The sequence below is a fragment of the Pipistrellus kuhlii genome, unplaced genomic scaffold, assembly GCF_014108245.1.
Source record: "Pipistrellus kuhlii isolate mPipKuh1 unplaced genomic scaffold, mPipKuh1.p scaffold_m20_p_9, whole genome shotgun sequence".
Lineage (NCBI taxonomy): Eukaryota > Metazoa > Chordata > Mammalia > Chiroptera > Vespertilionidae > Pipistrellus > Pipistrellus kuhlii.
Genome location: NW_023425595.1, coordinates 40,359,714 through 40,372,489, shown reverse-complemented (window position 1 = coordinate 40,372,489; position 12,776 = coordinate 40,359,714). Strand labels below are relative to the sequence as shown.

Below are 12,776 nucleotides of genomic sequence, written 5' to 3'. Positions count from 1 at the left end.
GTAAGTAAAGTTATGAATGTTTATGTTTACATCTTTTGCAGACATGCAATGGAACATTTTCTGTTGTTTTGAAGCTCAGTCTTTCAAGATTAAACATAAATTAAAGATTTCTCTTGTTAAGGAATGGATTTAATTAAAGATGGCCCAATCTTAGCTGCCAGAGCCAATAAAATACATTTTACTCTTAATTTCTGGAAATTCTGGAATGTAAGTGATGAGGGAAGAGAAACTAGGTGAAACGTTCTTTCTTGATAGAACTTCCTCCCTAAGCTTACAGGAAACATTATGTAACAGTCAATTACATTACTGCATGTGATTTTGATAGAATCTAGTGTAGCTTCCAGTTTGAGATAAACTTTTTTTTGGTTTTGTTTAGAAATGCTTATAGCAGCTTCAAACTCACTGGATTTGAGGCCCAGATTGGGTAATTGTTTGCCTGAAGTCAACAGAGATCCTGGGCTGTTACCTCCGGGTTTAGTGCTATTTCTATTGGTCTTTAATCCTGAATGACTGGTTTCTTCAGTTATCTTCCCAGTATCATTGGCCTGGGTCTCATGCAATAATATATCACCCTAAGGGCAGGGGGAAATCCAAAAGCTTCATTGTCTTGTTTATTTTTCTCATACTGCGTTCCTGTTGTTTCTCAGATTGTTGTCCACCTCCATGAATGTCCATGCCCTAGACTGAGAACTAGTTTGGATCTTCCTTGATTTTACCTCTTTTAGAGAACCCACCCATTTTTGCCTTCCCCCTAACAATCCTGATCTCATCCTGGTGGCAACTCAGTCTTAGTTTGTGTCTGTTTTTTTTTGTTTCATTTTTTGAAACCAGATCTCCACCTCTGTCCATTCCCAATTCTCTCCTTCATCCTCTGTCTTCTTCTCCCTTATTTGTCCCCCTTTTTCCTTTCCTTTCAGAATTTCTCTCTCCCCTTTCCTCCTTCTTTTCTCTTTCCTTCAAAACATACATACATGTGAAGTTAAATGACACAGGGCTCCGGGGACACTAACTAGGGTTCTTCTTTCTGCTGGTTAACTCAGCCAAAGGGAGGGACTGGTGGTGGGGGACGTGGGAAAATTTTCGGTAATTATAAGATTTGCTTAATTATTATTTTCTGTTATTTCTTCTTTAGGGTCTTTTCCCCCCAGGTCAAGGAGCCACAATTGGAGTTGATTTTATGATTAAGACCGTGGAGATTAATGGTGAAAAAGTAAAGGTAAGATGCTACATGTTCAATAAGGCTTTTATTGTGCTATGTGAGAGGAAATGGTGTTTTTATAACATTTGTCATATCTCCTAATTGAAACCCTCATTGAAAATAATACACTCAGTCACAGCAGCTTATTTCCCAGTAGAGCTCATTCCCTTTATGGGGGCAGGAAGGGCTGTAGGTGATGCATTTACAGATGGGAAGACAGAGAAAGAAGGGCTAAGGCAAGTTTGTCCTGTTTTCGTCACATCAGAGGTGATACTAAAAGCAAGGCAGGCATTTCTTTCTCTTTTTAAAAAATATATTTTATTGATTTTCCACAGAGAGGAAAGGAGAGGGATAGAGAGCTAGAAACGTCGATGAGAGAGAAACATCGATCAGCTGCCTCCTGCACACTCCCTACTAGGGATGTGCCCGCAACCAATGTACATGCCCTTGACCGGAATCGAACCCAGGACCTTTCAGTCCGCAGACCAACGCTCAATCCACTGAGCCAAACCGGTTTCGGCAAGGCAGGCATTTCTTGTTGGGATCTCTCTCCTGAGTTGGGCCAGGAGGTGGTACGACCTCTTCCGAACAGCAACCCCATGAAGAGCCTGTGGATTCCCACACTGGTTATGGGTCATTCAGTCACATGGATCATTTGCTGTCTCCCATCATCCCCCTGTTCCTAGCAAGGGAGAGATACTATGAGAGGTTCAGGAGGGATGCATGACCTCTTCCTTCCCCTTTGTGGCCTCTGGATAGTTCGGGATCTGTAAGAACTATGGTGTAAACAACAGGAGAAGAGAGATGGTGTCTATCAGGTACCCAATATGTGTCAGTCCTTTTGCTAGTTGATTATGCACATGTCGTCCTATTTGACTTAATCCTTACTATAACTGTTGTGAAAATTATTCATTTAAAAAATATATTTCATTTAATTTTATAGAGAGGAAGGGAGAGGGATAGAGAGTTAGAAACATCGATCAGCTGCCTCCTGCACCCCCTACTAAGGTACATGCCCTTGTACCTGGAATCGAACCTGGGACCCTTCAGTCCCCAGGCCGACGCTCTATCCACTGAGCCAAACCAGCCAGGGTTTATCTTCATTTTGTAGGTTTCAGAGAGGTTGAGTGACTTATTTATCTGTGGCTTCGCAGATAGGAAGGGAGGTGGGAGATAGGCAGGATCTGAATCACCCCACTGCCTCCCTGGGGTCTCCCCTACCATGAAAGAAGATGGGAAGGAAGGCAGAATAAGCTTGTCACTTTGAAGCAAGGAAAGAAAGAAGGTGATGGAAAGGTTGAAATGAGATTAATCACACGGAAGGAGGATAGAGAGACTTGAGTTAGTGAAATTCCACTGTCAGGTCTTTCAGAGCTGAGGCCCATGGAAAGATTCCACGGCCCTGGCAGCAGCTGCACAGTGAAAACCGTGGCATCAGCCCAGCTAGATCCCAGCCCAAGCACTCCAAGTTTGAGTCCCCGACATTTGCATCCTTCTCCCGTATACACCTGCATTCCTGCCCTCAAATGCTGGGGAAGGACAGAAAAGCTCCAGGGTGCTCCTGCCGAGTTCCAAAGACACACAGAGGAGTGTTAGGATGAGGCTCCTACGTGGGGGACAGCTCTCCGGTGTCGTCCAGCAGTGACTCCACCAAGTGGCTCCTTACTGCAGACATTTACACCAAATACTTTAGTGACGGAGAGCTGGAAAACCGAAACGGTGCGGAATCCACGAGTGGCAGGGCAGGACCAGAACCGAGGTTTCTCTCCTACTTCTCATCATCCCCTTCCCCCCGTGCTCCCCTACAAGTCTCATTCTTTCTAGAATGGCTCCCAGAATTGAAGACAGAAAATAAAAAAGTTTTAGAAAGATTCTTATAGCTATTTAGTGCCAAGCCAATGAAGCAAAACTGAGGAAGAGGCCCTTTTTATAAGGTGCTCTGCATTAATGAAGGTGACCTTGCACAGAAAATGTAACTAAAGCATACAGAATTTTCTCTTTTCCATTGATCTTTTTTAGTCTACCATAAATAAACTAGAGGTCTGGTGCACGAAAATTCTTGCTCTGAGGCGGGGGGGGGGGGTGAGGGGGGGCGCGGCGACGGTGGGGGGGAATCCCCTCAGCTCACTCTCACAGTCCAGGAGTCCTCAGGGAATGTCCTAAGCTAGTCTACCATATTTTAACTTTAGGAGATTAATTATAGTAATAGACTAGGGGTGTTGAACTCAATCAGAGAAGGGGCCAAAATCTAAAATCCAGCCTAAATCGCGGGCCAAATGGTTTACTGAACAGTCATAAACTGTCATTGTGATGGAAACGAAGCAGAGTGCAGTGATGACAGCGCGGTGCGGGCCACATTGCAAGGCCTGGCGGGACGGATTTGGCCCACGGGCCTTGTGTTTGACACATGTGTAATAGACTCTCCCCTCACCCCCTCTAATCAGGTGTATTTTGCATAGAAAGCAGTCTTGAAAGCATGCACATGTATTTGCTTATCCGACCACCCATCTATCCATTTATTTAACGTCCTCTGTTATAGTAGATGCTTTGTTCCAAGCACAGTGTTAGGTAAAGCACCTTGCTCCCTAGTAACTTACTATCATCTAGCTCAAACATTTTATCTATGAAAACATCTTTAATACCCTACACAAAATTAACCCTTACGCAGAAACCGGTTTGGCTCAGTGGTAGAGCGTCGGTCTGCGGACTGAAAGATCCTGGGTTCGATTCCGGTCAAGGGCATGTACATTGGTTGCGGGCACATCCCCAGTAGGGGGTGTGCAAGAGGCAGCTGGTCGATGTTACTCTCTCATCGATGTTTCTAGCTCTCTATCTCTCTCCCTTCCTCTCTAAAAAGATCAATAAAATATATTTTAAAAAAAATTAATTCTTACTCTGTGATTCCACAATCCTTGGACACTAGCCATTACTCAAATGTGTCCACCGTGTACCATGTACTGTGTTAGGAAGGCACTGGGGTATAAAGTAAGAGACAATCCTGGCCCTTAACGAACTCAGTCTAGTAAGGAGACACACTAAACCAATGATTGCAGTAGGTTATTGTGATGGTGAGGCAACAGAGGTGTAAGCAGTGTAAAGAAGAGAGCCCGTGAACTGCCTAGCCCCATGCCGGAGGTGAGCGTGGTTAGCCTGTGGCTGTGGCGATGAGAACAGATTGGCATGAGACTAACGCTAGGAGGAACTTTCTCCTGCTGGTACCTCTTTAAAAGGACATCTCATGTTTTATTATGGTCAGTTAATATTGTGTTTATCTTTCCTATGGACTGTGAGCTCTTTGAGATCAGGGGTTGTGTTTTATTCATCTTTGTATTCTCCCAGTGCTTAGTACAGTGCTCTGTACATATTAATGAGCTATAAATGCTGAGAAGGAGCAAATGAATTGCAGAGAGAGAGTGGTGAAACTGAGCTAAAAGATAAAGGCAATTAAATATGGATATCCTCAAGAAATGGGTAGCCTCCTATGAGAAAGCATCCTGGCAAGGTAATGCAATTACACTTTCAGGAAATATTTCAGTGGCTTTAATGCTTGAGGCTGTTCTCAAGATGCGCCAGTCATGAGAACACACTGCTTTCTAATGACTGACAGTGCTAAGTCCCATCACAAGTGATTTTAGAGGCTCAGTGAGCCACTAAAACAATAGTCCGTTGTTCTAAGGTCCTAGCACAGGGGAACCATGTCTGTATGTTTGGGACCGGGGAGAAATAATAACCTTTGTCCCAGCAAAAGCCAGAACATCTGTATGGTCGCCTTCAGCGTGCACACACTTCCATGTCCACCATCAAAGAGCAGCTGTAACTCCAAATCAGAGAGCCTTTGTGCCTGGACCAAACGGGTGTGAGCAGCGGGTGACCCCGCCTGCCTCATCCCCGCTGGATGCCGATGCCCATGTAAATGAGTCTCTGGGAGCAAACAGCACAGTGGCATGAAGTGAGGCTGAGGCCTGCAGTCTGAGTCCCAGCTTTGCGAGTCACCATCAGGACCCCCTATTACTTGCCAGACACACCGGTGCAGGGAAAACTGGGTGAAATGGACCCTGACTTCTCCCTTGTGAAGCTTTCAGTTTAGTGAGGCAGACACCTGATAAATTATTACAGATAAGTGGATGGTTCACATGTGTCGGGTGCTGTGAGAATTATAGGGTGGGTTGCAGGAGAGAATATGGGGCTGGGGAGCCTGCCTTATGTGAGGGTGCCCAGGCCTTCTCTGAGGAAAGGATGTTCTGCTTATAGGGGGTGAAATTGCATTGCTCGACGTGTGAAATGTATGCAGTTAGAAGGGAAGACTATCTTGGTTATTTCTGAAGGTCTTCTGGTTTGTTCTGACTCAGCCGTCTCTCTGGAGGATAGCTGTCTTTCAGTATCTTCTGTTCTGTGCAGGGAAATTTGGGGAGAAGTGAAGCATTTTGCCTTTCTTTTTTTGGTTATTTTATTAGGCCATAGAACTGATAGATGACTTCAGAAAATGTGCACTTTCAGCAGGTTTATTAACCTCTTTTTATAAAGAAACTGCTGAAACCTAAAGAGACTAAGTGACTTGGTCAAGGTCACAGAGCTTGAAAGTGGTGGAAGAAAATTATTTTTTTTTCTGCCTTGGTACCGTTCCTGTTTTTATGAACAAAGATAATACCTTAATACATTCATTTGAACTTTGAACTGGAAAAGGTGGTGAAGTTGGATTTTCTCCCTCTCCAATTGCTGGCTGAATGACGGCTCTCCCTGTATCCTGACTCTTAAATATTGCATTGTGATTAAGAGCAGGGACTCTGGGACCAAACTGCCAGGTGGGACTGGCTCTGGAACATACTGGCTGTGAGATGGTGAGCAAGTTAATTAATGTTTTTGTGCTCCATGTGAGCATTGGATACAATTAAAAGTACCTACCTCATAGTCATTGTGAGGATTGAGTTATTACATGTAAAATGCTTGGAATGGAGCTTGACACATAATAAATGCTTGTAGACACAGACAACAGTGTGGTGATAACCAGCAGGGGCGAAGGTAGGTAGTGGAGGGCAAAAGGTGGGGGGGAAATGGAGATGAAAAGAGACTTTGATTGGGTGATGGGTGCATGATGCATTGTGCAAATGATACTTCGTTGAGTTGTAGACTTGAAACCTGTATGCTTTCATGAACCAATGTCACTCCAATCAATTCAATAAAAAAGAAAAGAAAAAAAAAAGAATAAAGGGAAAACTTTAAAAATAATCTAACAAACACATACACACACACAACAGCAGCAGCAACAACAAATCAAAGCAAACCCCTATCCCTAACTAGACACACACAACAGATTAAAAAAGAAAGAAAGAAAGAAAGAAAGAAAGAAAGAAAGAAAGAAAGAAAGAAAGAAAGAAAGGTAAGTGCTTTTTTTCTTAGTGCCGAAAATAACAATGAAATTATTTGGGTGAAGGTGTTTCCACTTTTAAACTAAAGTCAAGCAATGCTTTTTTTTTTTTTTTTTTTAAATATATTTTATTGATTTTTTTACAGAGTGAAAGGGAGAGGGATAGAGAGCTAGAAACATCGACCAGCTGCTTCCCGCACAACCCCCACTGAGGATGTGCCCACAGTCAATGTACATGCCCTTGACCGGAATTGAACCCCGGACCTTTCAGTCCTCAGACTGACACTCTATCCACTGAGCCAAACCTGTTTCGGCTAAAGTCAAGCTATGCTTTTATTTCTTTTCTGCTTCTCCAACCTGATCCTTCTTGTATGCCTTTACAGCTTCAGATCTGGGACACAGCAGGTCAAGAGAGATTTCGGTCCATTACTCAGAGTTATTACCGAAGCGCCAATGCCTTGATCCTCACCTATGACATAACCTGTGAGGAATCCTTCCGCTGCCTTCCTGAGTGGCTGCGGGAAATAGAACAATATGCCAGCAACAAGGTCATCACTGTGCTAGTGGGTAAGTAAGGACTAATGAGGAAGGAAATTTATTTTTGGGCATCAGAGGATGTATAATCACACAAAGCACTGGTGCCTTCCAAGAATATAATCTACAGCTATATAATTCGAGCAGCCAGCCAGCATTCAGTTCTGCAATTGAAGAGAAAATTAAGTAAGTCCTATCTCATGGTGATGGTTCAGAAAAGGAAAGTAGAAAATACTACTGATTGATTTTTCTGTCAATGGAGGCTCTAGGGAAGAAGATAGACTGCCGTGAAATTATGTGGGCTGATAACCATTATTTTAAATCTAATTACGAGATCATGAAACTGCTGGTCTAAAAGTAAAATATATCTCTTAAGTTGATAAGAAATTCATTATTGAAGCAATTGTTTTTTTGCCTAAAAAATGGACTTTGGCTAATTGTGTCCCTTCTTGCATTTATGCTTACTTGAGAAATTCTTAATTTTCAGAAAGAATCCACTAAGGGAAATTCTGCAGTTTATCTCATTTTGTAGGAGAGTAAACCTCTGTTTCGCATGGGGGGAAAACAGAAAACAACCCATGATTTTCTATGGTAACAAATACATCCATTTAGCCCAGGCCTGTTGAGTAATGGTTAGAGCACCGGCCTGCAGACCGAAGGGTCTGGGGTTTTATTCCCAGTCAAGGGCAACTGTTTCAGTTGCAGGTAAATTGTTGGAAAGACAAAATACACCATGAATTATTCATGTGGTTACTTCCATTTATAATTTAGAACTTTAGCCAATTTTTCTTAATCTTGTTAATCTTATATCTGTATTTACTTTTTCTCATAACAAAAATCCCTGTCCCAATGACACTTGCACAACCACTCACTTGCTTTATCCCCAACAAACATTTATAGCAGCCTCAGAATAACAACACCTGCACTACCACTGACAAGATGATTACTGCAAGAATTTAAGATTTCTTTCCTTCAATTCTTTTTGTTGTTGGGGTATATGTGACTAGAGATGCATAAGTTATGGTCTCTTAAACTCCCATGAAATCGTTTCTCTGTGTGGTTATGCTGTTTCAGGATAAACAGGCTCACTTGTGTAATTTTGCTTTCAACTTTAGGAATTGTTTTTTAAATTTAATTCCATATTAATTGTATAGTTATAATTATTTAATTATGTACACCATTTATAAAATTCTGAAGTCAAATCTATAAAATAAGGTATATTTAGAGAGTTTCTAGTTTCTAGCCCTCTCTACCCCTATTAAAATATATTTTTATTTTTATTTATTTCAGAGAAGAAGGGAGAGGGAGAGAGATAGAAACATCAATGATGAGAGAGAATCATTGATTGGCTACCTCCTGCACATCCCCAACCAGGAATCGAGCTGTGACCTCCTGGTTCATAGGTCAACACTCAACCACTGAGCCATGCTGACCCAGGCTTAACCTTATTTTTTTAATTGGTAATCATTATCTTTAAAATTAAGATTATGGTTTATTGTCCCATTAAAAAATAAGCAAATAAACTGTGTATATTTTTCATCCTTGTTCTTAGATATACAGTTGTATGTTATACACTACTTTTTTCTACTTTGCTTTATTCACTTAACAATATATCCTAGTGTCTCAACTGGCAGCATATATAGACATGTTCCTTATTGCTTTTCACAGTAACAAATTACTATGGGTCTATTATAGTGTATTTAGCCAGTGCTCAGAATGATGGACATTTGGGCTGTTTCTAGTCCTTTGCATTACATATGGCACTGGTATTTTAAAATAAACATTCCAATAATTATACTCCCATTATTTGGCTTTACAAACCCATCTGTCTGGTTTGACTTCAGATTAGGAATTGAATTTTGCTGTTTCCAAGCCTGCAAAAAGTCAAATGATGATTCTGTCTGTGATTCTACCACTGTTTTAGGCAACAAGATTGATCTGGCTGAAAGGAGAGAGGTCTCCCAGCAGAGAGCAGAAGAATTCTCAGAAGCCCAGGACATGTATTATCTGGAGACCTCAGCCAAGGAATCGGATAACGTGGAGAAACTCTTCCTTGACTTGGCGTGTCGCCTCATCAGGGAAGCCAGGCAGAACACCCTTGTGAACAGTGTATCATCACCCTTACCTGGGGAAGGGAAAAGCATCAGCTATTTGACTTGTTGTAACTTCAACTAAAGGCCAAGGCAAGGAGAAGCAAGAGGAATCATCCGCTGTACCAATGGGCCACACATTGCTGGGGAGATCTGGCAATGATGATGGCTCCCGCTCTCAGACCTTCTGACTCCTGAGTTTACAAGCATGGCAGGCAAAGGGCCTAGTCCACAGGCCGGGATTAGCAGAACATATAATGGTTTCGTCCTTTTGCAGTCTGGAGTCAGAGCAAGGAGACGATTGCACTAGGTGCTCCATGACCTGCAGAGCATGTTGCTTTTGTTTTTTCTTTTTTAAAAAAAGCAAGCAAAAGCGCATTCCTGAACACAGTCCAGGGGATTCCCTCCTGCACACCAGTGGGTGCACGTGGGGGCTGTTCTTTAGGGCTCCTGGGGACCTTGGTTTTCTTGTCCACCGGAGAAACCAGAACTGGGAAGGCCAAGTACTGTCTCTGTGGTGCGTGTCGATGACCCCATGGAGAGTTTGAAGTGTTATTTCTCTTATTTACAGGCACTTTCAAGAACTTTGAGATGTAAGATGAAAAATACCTTTACCCATGACCAAGAATTAACATTTATTGTTTTAATGATATATACAAGCTCATGACTCTTTTTGGTGCTAATGATTCCGCTATTTCACAGACCAAATGTTTTAGTACATTGATGTCCTTATGTGTATTTCATAGAAATAAAAAAAAAAAAATTAAGGGAAGTCCATGAATCAGCACTCTTTCTCAAAGTCTTGTTATACTTTAGTGGATTTGTTGGAAAAGATCGTACTTTCCTTTCATGTTTCCCTCTAAATCTTACCATTCTCTTCTATTTTCTATTCTTTCCTGCCCTTTGAGTAAATGAAAAATATTGAAAAAATGGAAATAAGAATGGTTGATAATAATATTCTGATATAAAAGATTATCTGTAAGACTCTATGAGTATGTGTGAGGAAACAGACCAGATCTGACCAAAATACTGTGGATTCATGGACTGCAGTGCAGAGCTCCTTGCAGAGCACAACCCTTGAGCGGGTCACATCTTTCTCTTTCTGGTACTATCTTTCTTGGACAGACCAAGGCTTGGGGTTTTGTAGGTTTTTAGTATAAGTGAAAATAGCAACAGATGAAAACTCTCATGAACCATTTTTGTATCTTCAACGACAACCTTAGAAAATGTCTGCTTGTGGAAGCAGGTTCACTTGTCATGTCACCTCCTTTGTGAAGTAATGTCACCTTCAGACCATACCGTCTTTCTTGTTTCTTTTCTCTTTTCCTCTCTGTCTTTTCTGGTCTCTCCCTTCTTCTCTTCTTTCCTCCTTCCCTCTCCCCAACTCCCTTCTTTCCTTAGATGCATGTGTTACTGAAAAATCTCCAATTCAAATGGAGGTGTATATGCCTTTACTTAGCCAATTTTAAACCAGGATTCAAAAATGGAAGACCTGCTGCTGAATATGTATTATGTCTTCAGTGCCATACTTTGATACCTTCCAATTTATTCACTGATATAAATGCAAATTGGTAAAATAATTAAACCTGTACGTTGTTGATGCTGTCAGATGTTTATGTAGCTTGCTGCTTAGCATAACTGAGGGATGAGTAATGGGATACGGATATAATATGCAATTAAACTGTTTCTGTAGATGTGGCAATCTCGGTCCTGATAGGTTGATGTTTGAAAGCTAATTTTAAAGAAATGAGTCATGTAGAGACAGTATTGATAAAGAATTTCTAGCATTCTCTAGCCTGTTTCAGAGTGATCCACCTCTTGCACATGGGAACTATATAGTATTCTTTAAGGGACTTGGACTGGTTGGCCCCACTGTATTTGTGCTGATTGTATGGGTAAGAGAGATCCCAGAAGTTTAGAATGTCTTTATTTTAGAATTTCTCTCTACAAGAAAGAAAAATTATTTTAATAAACACCAACCAAAATAATTTATAACTGTTGCCTTTCCATCTCCATCTTCCCCACTAAGCCAGCAACTAAAGGTATTCAGAAACAAGTTGATCAGGGTGGGCAGAACTTCTCTTTTTAAACTGTAAGGAAATGTCTCTACATTTAGATTTATTATCTTTTAATTAGGTCAAACATCCAGTTACCATAGGACATCATGACCCAACTTTGTCTCACAACAGCAAGTGTATTGAAAATAAAGTTGCTTTGTGAACTTAGAGGATAGGACCTTATTAGATTGGACACATTTATATAAAATAACAGCTTCTAGTCATTCTAGCATCTGAAATTCTTTTTCCCCCCTTTATTGATTAAGGTATTACATATGTGTCCTTATGTCCCCATTGCCCCTCTCCCTCCATCCCCCTCGCCCCTGCTCGTGCACTCATCCCCTCTAGTGTATATGTCCACGGTTATATTTATATGCATGCATGCAAGTGCTCTGGTTGATCTCTCCCCCTTCTCCCTTCCCTCCCCTACCTTCCCTCTGAGGTTTGATGGTCTGATTGATGCTTCTCTGTCTCTGCATCTGTTTTTGTTCATCAGTTTACGTTGTTCATTAGCATCTGCAGTTCTTATTCACCTGCCCCTATCTACCTTTGGCTGCACTTAGAAGGGGATTAGAAGGTCTGCTCTTGGCCTCTTCCTTCCCTTTAACCTTCTAGCCTGTCTGTAATGTACAGTCACCCATCCATGGCCCATCAGCAGGACAGATAAGAATGTAGGGCTTCTTTTTTTTTTTAATCTTTAGTTGTGTGAATTCTAGATTAGGCCTTATGGACACTTATTCACTAATGTAGCTCAAGTTTGAGAATAATCCCTGATAAAATGGTAGGTGTTTAATAAGTGTAGTTGAATAAATAACTTAGTGCCAAGAAGAACTTTTTTTTTTGGTTAAATAGAAATTTCTCAAAAAGAACTTGAGAAAGGACACTAATTAAATGTGGTCTTCTTAATCCAGGCCAGGGCCTAAACTTACTGGTTTGCCTTCTAATTCTGACTGTCATGGCAATATTTGCTAAGATGATTCTTCTTAAATACAAAAGAATTCTCATTTAATGGTGATTGAAAAAGAGAGTTACTTTCTCATAAATCAGTTTGGTTTAATTTGAAGACTATCAGATTCCACGTCTGTTTCCATTTTTGGTGTGATCTTTTTCTTCTTTTAATAAAGTTACTAAATACATCCCAATAAAAATGTATCCTATTTATGTCATGGTGTCAGGTTTGGGAACATCTGTGAAATCATACAGTTTGATGATTATTAATGATTTATTATGACTTTGTGTCGACTGCATCATCAAAGGATTTTGTGCTTTCTCTTTTACTTATGCAATGATTTTTATTACATTGTATGCTTTTATTAGATGTATTGAATTATATTAACATTTAATTTTGATTATATAGGGCCAATTGCCCTTTCTGTGGATTCCTTAGATTAGCCTATTAGCTTTTTCTGGCCTTACTTTTCCCCTTTTAGTCTTTCATGTTCTCATCTCTTCTTGAGTAAAGTGGCAAAAACACAAAAAAATGAAAGCCAAATGGATTGATTTGATGTCATAATTTCTGATTTAGGACTTGG

At 40.9% G+C, this 12,776-nt stretch overlaps 1 protein-coding gene across 10 annotated transcripts in view; it reads left to right on the top strand.

Moving 5' to 3' along the window:
* RAB30 (RAB30, member RAS oncogene family) overlaps positions 1 to 9,536 on the top strand; it is a 71,140-nt gene extending 61,604 nt beyond the window's left edge. For all 10 annotated transcript variants that reach the window (XM_036427903.2, XM_045578091.1, XM_036427906.2 and 7 more), the window contains 3 exons: positions 1,133 to 1,216; positions 6,947 to 7,130; positions 9,022 to 9,536. In XM_036427903.2, coding sequence (XP_036283796.1) covers positions 1,133 to 1,216; positions 6,947 to 7,130; positions 9,022 to 9,272 — 519 coding nt within the window. In that variant the 3' untranslated portion in view covers positions 9,273 to 9,536. The remainder of the gene's footprint in view (positions 1 to 1,132; positions 1,217 to 6,946; positions 7,131 to 9,021) is intronic.
* Positions 9,537 to 12,776: the final 3,240 nt, after the last annotated feature.